Source organism: Leucopleurus acutus (genome assembly GCF_964270905.1).
Source record: "Leucopleurus acutus genome assembly, chromosome: 11".
NCBI classification, from domain to species: Eukaryota; Metazoa; Chordata; class Mammalia; order Artiodactyla; family Delphinidae; genus Leucopleurus; species Leucopleurus acutus.
In genome coordinates, this window is record NC_139152.1 from 75,822,754 (window position 1) to 75,835,605 (window position 12,852).

The window sequence follows — 12,852 nt, forward strand, 5'->3', positions numbered from 1 at the left end:
AAATGCAGTTGGTAAACAGTAGCAGTTAGCACCTGTGTAGAAACCATACTATCAGTTGTTTTATTGTAAATTTAAGTTTGAAAAACTGGAGGAGGTGGGGGGGGGAATTCCAAAAATCAGACTGAAAAATAAAACCATTTATGTAAGTGGCAAGGGTAGTCCATGTGTTGTGGTTATAATTCAAACTCTCAAGGACCGCCTGCCAATAAAGTACACAAACATCCTTTGTATTCTAAACACCTGCTTGTTTAGCTGTGTATTCCTGTGGCTACAAAATCAGAATTTAATCTTACAGGGAGAAATCAATTTCCAAATTTATTTGGGACTACTGATTTCAAGTAACCTAGATTGCATATTTCCAGTGTGAACATGTTTACATGAATACCCCCCAAAAGTCACTATATGTTAATACGTTACTTGTGTAGAGAAAAACAAAATTTTCCATTTTTAATTTTCACTGAAAAACTATGTTGTCCTCCTACAGCCAAAGAATTAAAAACAAGCTTTATCATATGGGGTAGTGGAGTAATCTACACTCCAGCATTCAACGTTCATTTGTTTCATTTAGGTTCTTAGTACTCATCTGAAATAAGTCTGAAAATGAGGAATCAAAAACTCAGCATTTCAATTTCAGAATAAAAATTCAAACATACCTTTTGTTGAATTCCAGCTTAAGTGATTTTTATGTAAATCTTGCAGCTGATGAAAGGCAAAAAGCAACCAATCTCTGTGCAGTGATTATAGCCTGGTGGTTAAGGCTACGGGTCACCTGCCCCAGGGTTTTCTAATTGAACAAGGAATCCATGGGGCAAAATAACTGTTTTTCAAAGGTGGGCCAGAATAGAACATTTATATCTTCACTTCAACAGGGAAGCAGTGAAATGTAATCCTTTGAGTATCATTCTTTTTGGTTGATGTTACCTTTGTCTCTTATCCTCATTTCATTAGCCTGGGAATGTGTCCATGTTTTCACTTTAGAACTTTTGAAAAATCATGTTACCCCTGTGTTTATCTTCCAACACCTAAATATGTATACACAGATCATCTTCACCCTTATCAAATGTTTTTCAGCATGACCAGTGTGCAACTGACATTCACATGGCTTACAGAAACTAAGTCTTCTGAGAAGTATATTTCTTTTAGCTGAACCTCTGTAATCATGACAAGAGATTAATTAAAATGCCAAGATAAGAAACAATTTATTATAGAGAGAAGAAAAATTTCTCATCCAAAATATAGAAATCTGTACAACTTTGCCACAATCAATATACATGAACTGTACAAATTTACACCAGTTCATAATTTACCAAATAAAAGATGACTAACAAAGTTCACAAAATAGATGGTGGTTTGTGGAAAAGACTTTTACCCAATTAAGTACAAGGAAAGTTACAAACCAGACCTCCACTTTCTAAAAATAAGAAGTTTACTCAGTCTTAGAAAACTACAAGCTAGCAAATGTACAGAGAGCTGGCTGGTGCTAACACCACAGTTGAGACAGTGTCTTTTTAAGGGTCTTTTTTAAAGCCTGTTGCCAAGGCAGATTCTGGTCACTTGCTACTTTCAAGGCCAAAAACATAATACAACGTCTGACCATTTCCCCAGGTCATGCTTACTAGTTTGTCTTATGTACATTTATACATATTTAAGTGCTAGGTAAAAATCTTGTCATAAAATTTCCAGTACTACCATGTTTAAAATGTTGAGCTTTCCTATTGAGCTGCCAGAAAGGATAACAACTTTAAGTGTCATAGTGCAAATTTTCTCTGCAAGTTCTACTGCAGAGAAAGGTTCTTTGAAACACAGATTTGCGTTAAAGGGACTGATGTAAAAATTTAGGTATCATGTCTGGGAGAAACTAAAACCACCCTAGGACTTCACTCCCTAGCAAATAAGGTGATCATTTACTTGGACTCACAGGCTATTAAATCATTGAAAGGTACTGTCCAAACTATGGCACTGTCACTTAAAAATTTTTTTTACCACTCTATCTTGTGCCAGATCTTCACAGCTGTGACATGGTTTAAATTCCATAATCCATCCCCAAGAGGAGCCCACCCAAAGCAAAAATCAAATTTATCCATCCATTATAAGATGATGCATCCATAGACTATATCTTAACCTGATACAGTCATCATATTGTAGTTTTTGGAAGGGCTTGTTCTGCCCAAGAGAAGTTCCTCCTTACAGCTGATTCTGCTGTCTACCATTTGCACGTTGGTGCTGTTTTGGGTGCTACCTCCTGCTGGTGAGGCTTCGTACAGCACACAGATGGAGCCATCCTCTCCAATTCTGTAGGACACTTCGTAAGGATCAACCCAGAGTGTGAGTTCACTTGGGAGAAGCCTGAACAGCTCCTGACTGCTCAGTCCAATCCGCTGTGCTGCCTGTCCAATCAGAGGATCCATTTTATGGTTGATGCGAATACAGCGGTAACCTGATCCCTTGCAGGGCTTTTCTGGGAACCAGTGATGTTTATAATGTTCTATAGAAGAAAAGAATAGAGAAAACAATGCTTAGACACCGTTACTGCTGGTTCCCGCCGTAGTTTCCTTCTTCCGCTGGCTCCTTGGAGTGAAAATGCGAACTATCAACTTTTTTAAATGCCCAGCATCGCGTTCGCGGCTGTGCGTGTGCGGGGATGGGAAACGCGGGCCGGGTTTTAGAAATAGCAGTAGTACGGGACAAAACAATCTCCGGGAACCAACCGGTTGGGCCGCCAAAACGGGAATCAGGCGCGCAGCCTCCGCCAGCCGGGAGCCTGTTTACTTTCCCCACCCCACCCCAGACGCACACAATGGGGTTTACAGCTTTGGAGGAGAGAAGCGCCACCAGACTGTTAACCCCGAAGGGAAGTAAAACAACCAACCCTAAACCACGCTCTGGGCAGGGCTGTAATTGTACCGGTGACAAATCCGATGATTAATGGGAAGGGGTAGGAGGAGGGGGGAGACGGCACGTCCGTCCCGGGCTGGCTTCGGGGCAGCGGCGCGCTTTCCCACCCCGGGGCCGGGCCGCCGAGCCCGCAACGGTTGGACGGGATTGGGGAAAGGGGGCGTCGAACCAACCCCAGCCCCGCGGCTCCTTTGTCCCCCAAACTCGCGGACCGTCCGAAGACCACAGCTCCAGACTCGGTCGGCTTTAGTTTCTTTGTTGTGCGTCTATTTTCTTCTCCCCTCGGTTTGCCAGCCGTGGGGGGAGGAGGGAGCGCCCTCGGCCCAGCCCCCAAACCCTCCTCGGGACCCGCCGTTAGCGACCGCCCAGCGCGCCAGCCACCGTCCCGCGGCCGGACCCGAGCGCGGCGCCACCGAGACTCCCGCGGCCCCGACGGCTCGGCCCAGGGATGTGCGGCGGCGTCCCCCGGCGCCCATCGCCCTCCCGCCGTGGTCTGCTCACCTGCCAGCAGCTCCTGCAGGCTCTGGCTGAAGGTCTGCAGCTGTCGCTCGCTCGTGAGCCCCTTGGTGCGGAGGAACTTGGAGATGAAGGACACGGCGGCGGCGATCTCGCCTATCATGGTGGCGGCCCGGGTGTAGAAGGGATGCATGGGGGCGGCGGGCGGGGGCGGCCCGGGGCGGCCGGGGCTCGGCGGCGCGACCCCGACGGCGGAGCGGCCACCCCGGGCTCCCTCACAGGTCAGAGGGCTGAGAGAGAGAGAGGGCGTGAGGCGCGGACGGCTACTTTTTATCTCCTTTCTTTATAGTAAAAAAGTTATTTTTGAGGTAGGAGGCGGCAGGAGAGAGGAAAAGATGAGCGACGGCGGCCTCGTCACATCGCTCGGACCTCCCCAGCCGCCTCCGCCTCCAGCTCCGCAGCCTCCGAAGGTTCAAACAATTGCATTTCCAGCTTAGACCGGCAAAGAGAAGCTGAGGCCGTGCATCACTTTTTATAGCGCCGCGGAAAGGAAGTGGCGTGGCGGGAGCGTGACGGCCGACTCCAGCCATTCCGGAGATCGCACCATTGTGACGCAAGCAGATTCGGAGCCGGAGGGGGCGGGAAAAAGGGGCCAGGGGGCGGGCCCATAGACCGGGAAGAGAGGGAGGAGCTGACGTAATCCGCTTGTAAACAAATAAACCCCCGAGTGGCAGCCGGAGAAGGGGGAGCAGTGGCGGGGGACGGAGGAAACAGGGTGCGCGTGTGAAAGCCCCGCCCCCAGCCCTCGCCCCTCCTTCTCGCTTCAGCAAGTCTAGGCGCCGCGCCAGCGCGTCTTCTGAAGGAGTGCGCTGCCCAGGCTCGCCTGCAAGGAGGCTTAATGCTGTGCAGATAAAAGCCGCCCGGCTCAGGCTTCCTACACCCGCGCCGGCGGCACGGATCGGCCTGCACGGCACCGGCCGCTAGCTGTACTCGGTGTTTACATCCCGTCCCCATGCCGAGTCTGTGTGGCTGGTTCCAAAGGCCGGAAGAGCGTACGGGGCAGCGGGATGCGGGTACAAGTGCTGAGGATACAGGGAGTGCGGAGAAAAGGAGGGAGAACCGGCTCTCGCGGGGCATCCTGCAGCCTTCGGAGCCGAGTTCCCCTCGCAAACGTGCAGCCGACGCCACAGAGCCGTTTATGCTCCACCCTTAGGGAGGATTGGGGGATGTCTTTGTCAAAGTTTAATTGCAAAATAAATAAAGGTTAGTAAGCCTTTTGTGGTTGCTGTTTCAGTAACTTCAGGAGTCAGAGTGGAGACCTTACTGAATCCAGGTTAAAACTGGTAAGAAAGCCTGTTACTGAAGAGAAGTATGGCAACCGTAATAAGTTTAGTCTGTAAAAAGAAAAAACTCTATGTAATGCATTTTACACCGTTTACGTGCAAAACCGAAGGTTGTTTCCTTTTTTTCTAATCCAAGTAACTATCTGAGCCTTAGCGTTCTGCTGTTCTTTATAAAAACAAAAAAAGGTAAAATGTGAAGGTTGTGAAAGTATTAGGCACAGACATTTAAGTTTACTTGAAGTCCTACTTGCAAAACTAGGGAAAAAAAAAAAATACGAAGGCGCAAGCCTGCTAAAAGGATTAGGCCTGCGAGAGGGTTAACCCGAACTCCATTAAGGAGGAGGAAAAAAAAAAAGATGGTGAGCTGGGTGGGCAGATGGAGAAAGCAAACAAGAGGCAGAAGCTGAACTCTGCCAGATGGAAATAAATATCCTGAGCTTACTTGGTCATCAATATTGCAAAACAGTACTGAGCCAAAGGGTATAGAAATGAAGGAAAAGTAGAATTTACTATAAAGCAGTAGGAGAAAAAATTTTGTTGTTTAAATGAAATACGTAAAACGGTGCTTGAAAGAATAACTTCTAGATTACTTTTTCATTCATACACAGTAATTAGGTAGTTACATGTGAAACAAATACTTTAAAGGATAATAAAAATAAATTCTTTAAAAGCATTGACTTGTGAAATTATTTTCTTTGATTAAATGCATCAGTGCATCAAAAATAATGGGAAATAGGTACATTTGTTTCCTTCTAGGACTTTTCAGATATAACTGTGCTTAAAAATAAACGTCATGCTAATTACTTCACTAGGGATCTGAAACCTTTCACTACTCAAAAAGGAGATAGGGAAACAAGTAAATCTTTAAAATTACCATAGCCCTAGAACAAGATTTTCTGATATCCCTCTAAACCCCACCCACCCTTAATCATCTGCTCTGTTCATTTTCCTTACATCATCAGTCATTTGAGCATTACATTAGAAATCAGGTGAAAGTTTTTCTCTTTCAAGCCTAGTCTCCAACTTGGACTCCCACTAATTCTGAGCTTAAATTGACTCATCTACAAAATAGAAATAATGAAGATAACAAAATGCTTGGATCTGAACTCAGACCTGTCTCCCAGCTCATGTTTTCTCCACTACTTATTTTTCTTTCATTGAAATATATTTGATATATATCATGTTAGTTTCAGGTGTACTATGTAATGACTTAACATTTGCATACATTATGAAATGTCCACTACTTTTTTTTTTTTTTTTGCAGTATGCGGGCCTCTCACTGTTGTTGCCTCTCCCGTTGCGGAGCACAGGCTCCGGACGCGCAGGCTCAGTGGCCATGGCTCACGGGCCTAGCCGCTCCGTGGCATATGGGATCTTCCCGGACCGGGGCACGAACCCATGTCCCCTGCATCGACAGGCGGACTCTCAACCACTGCGCCACCAGGGAAGCCCTGAAATGTCCACTAGTTTTAACTGCCTTCCCAGGCAGCAGCTGGACCCTTTCTGAATGCTTCTGAAATTCAGCTGAATAGAGTTAACAGAAAGTTTAACTCACATATTCTTGAAGGGTTTTTCCTCCCACTGTTTTTTATTGTATGTGTGTGTTTACCATTTTAAATCTTTCCTTTAACAGACAAGTGGATTTAAGACATTCCTCTTTTACCCCGAGAGGATCTAGGGAGTACTCAAGGAGGAAAAAAAAAAAAAAAAAAGGAAATAAATATTGGTCCTAAATGTAAGCTTTAGATAGTGTACAATGTTAATTGCTAATGGTTTTCAAATCCAGACATATATGTTTAGTAATGTTGTTCCAGAAGTTTAGTAAGGCTCTTCCCATCCAAGAAACAAGGAGGTGTTTCTTGACAGCTTTTTAGTTTATAAAGGCACTTTCTCATCTTGTTGATATGCTAAACTACAGGGCACTCCCAACTATTTACAAACCCATCTCTTGACTCTGTGTCCTTAGGCAAGTTATTCAACCTCTCTGCATTGTAATCTAAAAATTATAAAGGTTGTTGTGAAGACTACGTGGAATAACTAGAGATTATTTAGCACTGTCTCCAGCACTAAGTAAACATTCAAATACATATATCTATATCTTTATATATATATAAGCTTATATATCTATATAAGCCAGCTTATATATATTGTCATCAGGCAATTTGATAATTATCAAATTAATTTCTAAAACCTAGAAAATTTTCAATCAAAGCAGTAAAAAAATAAATCTTAGGAAATATGTCAAAACAATCCAGAAAATGAACCTGGGTTTCAACATAAATTTGCAAGTAACAAATGTCAGGTCTTTGGAGTGCTTAAGAGCTCAGAAAGTACTTTCTATAGAGGAAACTATCAGGCAACTAACTAGAATCCTCAAAGGGCTGGGCATTATATTCCCATCCCTCAGCTCAAATGTTACTAGAACAGTTTGCTTTGGACTAACAAATCCAAATCTGTAGACTTTTTGAGTAATTGTGTTATTTAACCAAAAAGAAGGAGAGAAGAAGAAAAAAGAACACTTATATAGGGTGAGGGAATGAACTTCTTTTTCTGTTTCATAGACTAGTAAAACTTAGGGATCAACACAGTTTGAAAATCTTTTATTTTGCCAAAGATGTTTTTTAAAGAATTACCTTATCATCTGCTGTCACTATCATTTTGGGGAAAACATGACATTATAATATCCCCAAAGTAGGAAAGGTATCCATATCAGAATAAAGCATGGCCTTTTGAATTGAATAAATTTTAAGTCGTTAAATGTCACCTTTTGCATTTCATTATTGGGAACTCATCTAAACTATTAATCTATGAACACGATAGCACTAAATTAAGCTAATAATAGCTTAATAGCATAAACTGTTCATTGTATATGCTATTCCCACCGCCTGGAATATCTCCTCCCTTTTTTTTTTTTTTTCCCTAGCTAATTTCTGCTCATCCTCTAAGAAGCCTTCCCTGACTCTCTGGACTTGAGTAACTACAGTATTCTGCTTCCCCTTGTCCTGGCCCTGGTACTGATCAGACATACTAGATTTACTATGTTTACTAGACCCTCTTCCTTTCTGGTCTGTAAATTCTTACAGAGCAGGCATCTTCTGTCATTCACTATTTTAAAAAATATATTTATTTATTTATTTTAGTTGCACGGGGTCTTAGTTGTGGCACATAGGATCTTTGTTGCGGCATGTAGGATCTAGTTCCCCAACCAGGGATCAAACCTGGGCCCCCTGCATTGGGAGCACGGAGTCTTACCCACTGGACCACCAGAGAAGTCCCTGTCATTCACTGTTGTACACTCAATGCCTAAGAAACAGGCCAACACATAGTAAATGCTGTTGACTGATGTTAAATAGACATCTAAATACAAATGAGTCCATCAAAACCATTACTTGCAAAAGAAAACACACACACACAAAACCCACAAAAAACAAACAACAAAAAACCCCACATGACTTGCAATTTGTCAGGTGCCGAATCACACAGAGTTGTCGCTGCTTAAAATCGGACAGTCAATATTTAAAAAGATAAGTAACTCAACTCTATGGCACTGTCTTCCTGGCTGCCATAAGTGTTAGATTATTGCATAAATAGTTTTTGTAGATAAACGTTGTTTTAGGCTGCATTTCCAAAGCAAATGAAATGGAGACCAAAGTGACTTGGATATGCTGCTTAAGAAATACTGTGGTAGTGTCCACATTGCGCCCATTTAATGTTTCTTGTTTTATTTCCCCACATGTTATTATGTAGACACATTTTAGTATTTTTACATCAGGTTACCTATGTGTGTCATTTGCTTGTGTGCCGCTCTCTCACATTGCCATTCTATCCTGAAGTTGCTCAAGAGGTGTCCTTCCTAAACTCCAGTCTCCCGCTTCATCCCTGTGATCCAGGCTTCCTGCATTATTGCTAGGAAAGTGTCAGGGTTTTTTTGTATTTTTTTTTTTAATTTATCTATTTTTGGCTGTGTTGGGTCTTCATTGCTGAGCACAGGCTTTCTCTAGTTGCAGAGAGAGGGGGGTAGCGGGGGTTACTCTTTGTTGTGGTACGCGGGCTTCTCATGGTGGTGGCTTGTCTTGTTGCAGAGCACTGGCTCTAGGCACGCGGGCTTCAGTAGTTGCAGGCTCAGTAGTTGTGGCGCATGGGCTTAGTTGCTCTGCGGCATGTGGGATCTTCCTGGAACAAGGCTCGAACTGTGTTCCCTGCATTGGCAGGTGGACTCTTAACCACTGTGCCACCAGGGAAGTCCCAGATTTTTTTCTTTAATGGCTGTATTACAGTTCACAAGGTTGCCCAGTAGGCCTTCCCCCCTCACCCCCTCACACCTCCCCTCCCTGTAATCCCCACTCAGCAAAGGTCTTATTCCCTATCTGGCCCCTCCCTCCCCAAAGGTACCTTTAGGCCCATAGACTTCCTTGCTAAGCTGGAGGAGCCTCATTGTTGCTGGTCAGCTGACAGCATTCACTGAAGTAGTATCTATTGCAACCTCTGTTGTGAACTTACTTCCAGATAGAGTGCTAGGTGTCCTTGGTGCTTGCTTTAGAAAACTCACAGCTTAACCAACAAGTACAGGTTCAAGCAGGAGAGTTCTTTACAGAGTGTTAATAACAAAGAGAGACAGGGCATTTATTTGGGGGTGTGTATGGAGGCAAAAGGAGATAAGGAAGCCCAGAAGTGAGTGATCTCTGCTGAGTCAGTGAAGCTGGCCCATAATTAGGTCTCTGGAAGGAAGAAAAAGAGGGGGCCTGACCTTGGAGTATCTTAAAGACTTAAACCAGTATGAGGAAGATAAACTATGTTGAAAAAACTGGTGGGTAGAGAGGGGCATAGGGTGCTGGGAGTGAGGGGTGGGTGAGTATTTTTGGCAGGGAAGTGATATGACCAGATTTATTTTTTGGAAAGTCCTAAGGATGATGAATTAAATAGGGGTAATTTGAAATGACTTCTATTTTTGTCTCCAATTCTTACTTAAATCTTTAAATAATTTAGCTTTCATGTGGGCTCATCTCATCAACTAGAGACTTAATGCCTTTTGTTTATTCTTTTTTTGGTTACCCACAGGAAGGAGACCACTTTTAGCAGCCTCCCCATCTGGCAACCTGCCTTGCTTTGCTTAGGTAGGAATCCAAGGGCACAAACTAAGACAGTTGTACTAGGTTTAGATCAAGAAACATAAGAGAACTAGAAATCAGAGGGTGACGTACAGATTTAGGGCAACACTGTTTCTTCTCCATAAAGCAATTGGGATTGTTTGGAAAGAAGAGGAGAAAAAAGGGTTAAAGAGTTGCTTCCCAGCAGCAGTAATAATGATCATACAGATTAACATCATTGATGGTGTACCAGACATTGTACTAAGAATTTAGAGGCATCCCATTTAATTCTCCCAGAAACACCACCAGGTTTAAGCATAACTGACAGCATTTAACATGTGAGGTTTCAGTCCTAAAGAAAATAAGTAATTTACTCCAGGTCTTATGACCAGACTTGAACCCTCAAGTCCTAAACTGCAAAACTTGGAGGTGAGTTCCTGATACTACCTTTTCTAAAAGGGACTGTGAGAAAGAAAACCTTATAAAGGTAGAAAACTATTTGGAGATGAGTAGAGACGGTAGAAGGAAAAAAAAACAAAACTCAAGGCAGCTTGGGAGACTTCTCATGGCTGACATACCCTGGAAAACACAGCTACATTTCTTAAAAGGCTCACTGAAAAATGAATCAAAGGACATATTAAAACATTAATCTGCCAAATAAAATAATTTCTCTGGAATGAAAACTATCCCTAGGGGCAGATAAGAGAAAGCAGCAAAAATACCTTCTATTTTAGACTATTTAAGCATCTCACTTCTCCTTTGGCCTAAATTGGCAGGAGGAACGAGGAAGCAGATTGACCCTACAGTCCCTCTTCCCCAGCAACTAACGGGAGTCTGGTGACCTCTGAGAGCTAACATGGAGGGCCTGGAGAGCAGCAAGAAGGGCTGCTTTTGTGTCTATCTCTCCTCCTTCTCAGACCTTCTTATTCTTCTTTTTAGCAGATCCTATGAATCTACTTACTTTCTTCTTTTTAAAGCTGTCGCTATCTACTCTGTCTCCTGGGGCAGACCCCCAGTGTTCAGGCTTATTGGATGTTTTTCTGCATCTTCCCAGCACCAACAATCTATTTCAGTTTTAAGATTTAACAATAGTGTGGGGAAAGAGACAGATGATAAGAATCAACTTTGGAAAACTGAAAACTTTAAGGAATCATACAAAGTTCTTATAAGTTATGATCCTGGCCTACAGTAGTTATAACCTTCTGAATGTGGAGCACATGGACCTCCCCTTCTAATAGGGCAGGGGGGTTTCAAAGTGTGGTCCCCAGACCAGCCATCTCAATATCACCCCAGGAAACTGATAGAAATGCAAACTAGACCTACTAAATCAGAGACTCTAGGAGTGGGGTTCAACTATTTAGACACTAATGTTTCAGAACAACTGCTTTAAAAAAGTAATGGCAAAAATTCTGTAATTTAAAGCTGGCAAACAAACTTCTTATCCAGGCATATACTATCTCAAAAAGAAATCCTGTCCCTTAAAAAAAAAAAAAAAAAAGCATACTAATTTAATATGTAAACACTGCCTTTAAGTATCAAATAAATTTTGAGTGGTTATTTGCTTTTCTGAGGTTCTTCAGTCTAGGTAAAATGAATTTTTCTCAGCTTCTGAGACAATAGGCAAGCGAGAATATAAAGTGATGTCCATATGTTACTCTCAAGAGAGAAGATGATACTCAGGAAGCTTGGTAAAATCATCATATAATCAAATATTGGCATGGTCCATGCTTTTATTTTCACTTCTAAGAAAAGCAGCAACTTGCCCTTTTTAAGGAACTTGAATTTAAAATCTCAAAGCAGATTAGCATTTACATGCATTAAGTAATGTCACGTCATCCATTTAAAACTAAATGTCCAACTAAAACAAAACCTCATTCTAGTTGCAAAAGTAAGTGCAATAAAAAAAATAAGTATAGAGGGCTTCCCTGGTGGCGCAGTGGTTGAGAGTCCGCCTGCCCATGCAGGCGACGTGGGTTCGTGCCTTGGTCCGGGAAGATCCCGCTATGCCGCGGAGCGGCTGGGCCCGTGAGCCATGGCCGCGGAGCCTGCGCGTCCGGGGCCTGTGCTCCGCAACGGGAGAGGCAACAACAGTGAGAGGCTCGCGTACCGCAAAAAAAAAAAAATAATAATAATAATAAATAAATATAGAGGTTCTAATAGATGCCCAACATGATTGTGGAAACCATCATGCATTTTGGTATACTTTAGCAGGAATTCAAGGGTTGAAATCCCACTGGAAAATGCAATTTAGGATGTATCATTTATGGGGCATAGCAAGTTAGTCTGATCCAAATTCCTGAAAAGACTATATTCTAGCTATGGAGAAGTCCTCTAAAGAAAAAAAAAAAAAGGAAGGGGGGGGCTATGATTAGCATGTCAAATTGCATTTATTTTCCAAAGGGGATAAAGTAAGAAACTTCCCATTATCTTGTGTTCTTAGCCATTTGTTTAGTAAATACTTGTAAATGAAGCAGAAGCAATCTTCAGCCTAGATAATGTTTACAGTTTGATTTAGTTGAATGTGAAAGCAAAGGATCCTTTATTAGCATCACTGCATGTGTTGAAAACATTCTATATTTGCATGTTTCTTAGTAGAGGCCTCTTCTTTAAATCTTTCATCATTTTCAGCAAAATGTAGGAAACATTCTCATCTTCTGAGAACTTATTTGAATTCTGACTGTGATGACCACCTTCAAACTCAAGGAATGGTCCTTCTCCCTGTTGTTTTTAATGTCTGACCTTGCTATTTATTGCACAAGTAGACTTCAAACATTGAAACAGTAGTAAGAGACACAGCATTAAAGCACTCAGGAATGGTTCATTTCATGGTCTTCTCCCTTGTAGAAACAAAGCTGTCTGTATAATTTTTAGGTGATGGGGGCTATGAGAGTTAAGATGAGCACTTATATCTTTATCCTTGAAAGATCTATCCTTAGTCCCTTTGAATAGATGATCTCGCCTTTATTGAGAGCTTTATTGAGATATATTTCACATATCATAAAATTCACCCATTTCAAGTGTACCATTCAATGATTTTGAGATAATTTATCAACTTGTGCAGCCATTGCCAC

At 42.5% G+C, this 12,852-nt stretch overlaps 1 protein-coding gene across 1 annotated transcript; it reads right to left on the reverse strand.

The window, feature by feature from the left end:
* Positions 1-1,174: 1,174 nt before the first annotated feature.
* BTG1 (BTG anti-proliferation factor 1) lies at positions 1,175-3,842 on the reverse strand. Its single transcript, XM_082850634.1, has 2 exons — positions 3,397-3,842; positions 1,175-2,485 (listed from the first exon to the last, which is right to left on the reverse strand). The coding sequence occupies exons 1-2, from the start codon at positions 3,542-3,544 to the stop codon at positions 2,118-2,120; spliced, it is 516 nt and encodes a 171-aa protein (XP_082706760.1). The 5' UTR covers positions 3,545-3,842; the 3' UTR covers positions 1,175-2,117.
* Positions 3,843-12,852: the final 9,010 nt, after the last annotated feature.

Coding starts and splice junctions, on each gene's coding strand:
- BTG1 (XM_082850634.1), bottom strand. CDS start 3,544: ATGCATCCCTTCTACACCCGGGCCGCCACCATGATAGGCGAGATCGCC. Junction 2,486..3,396: donor CCTGCAGGAGCTGCTGGCAG/GTGAGCAGACCA, acceptor TTTCTTCTATAG/AACATTATAAACATCACTGG.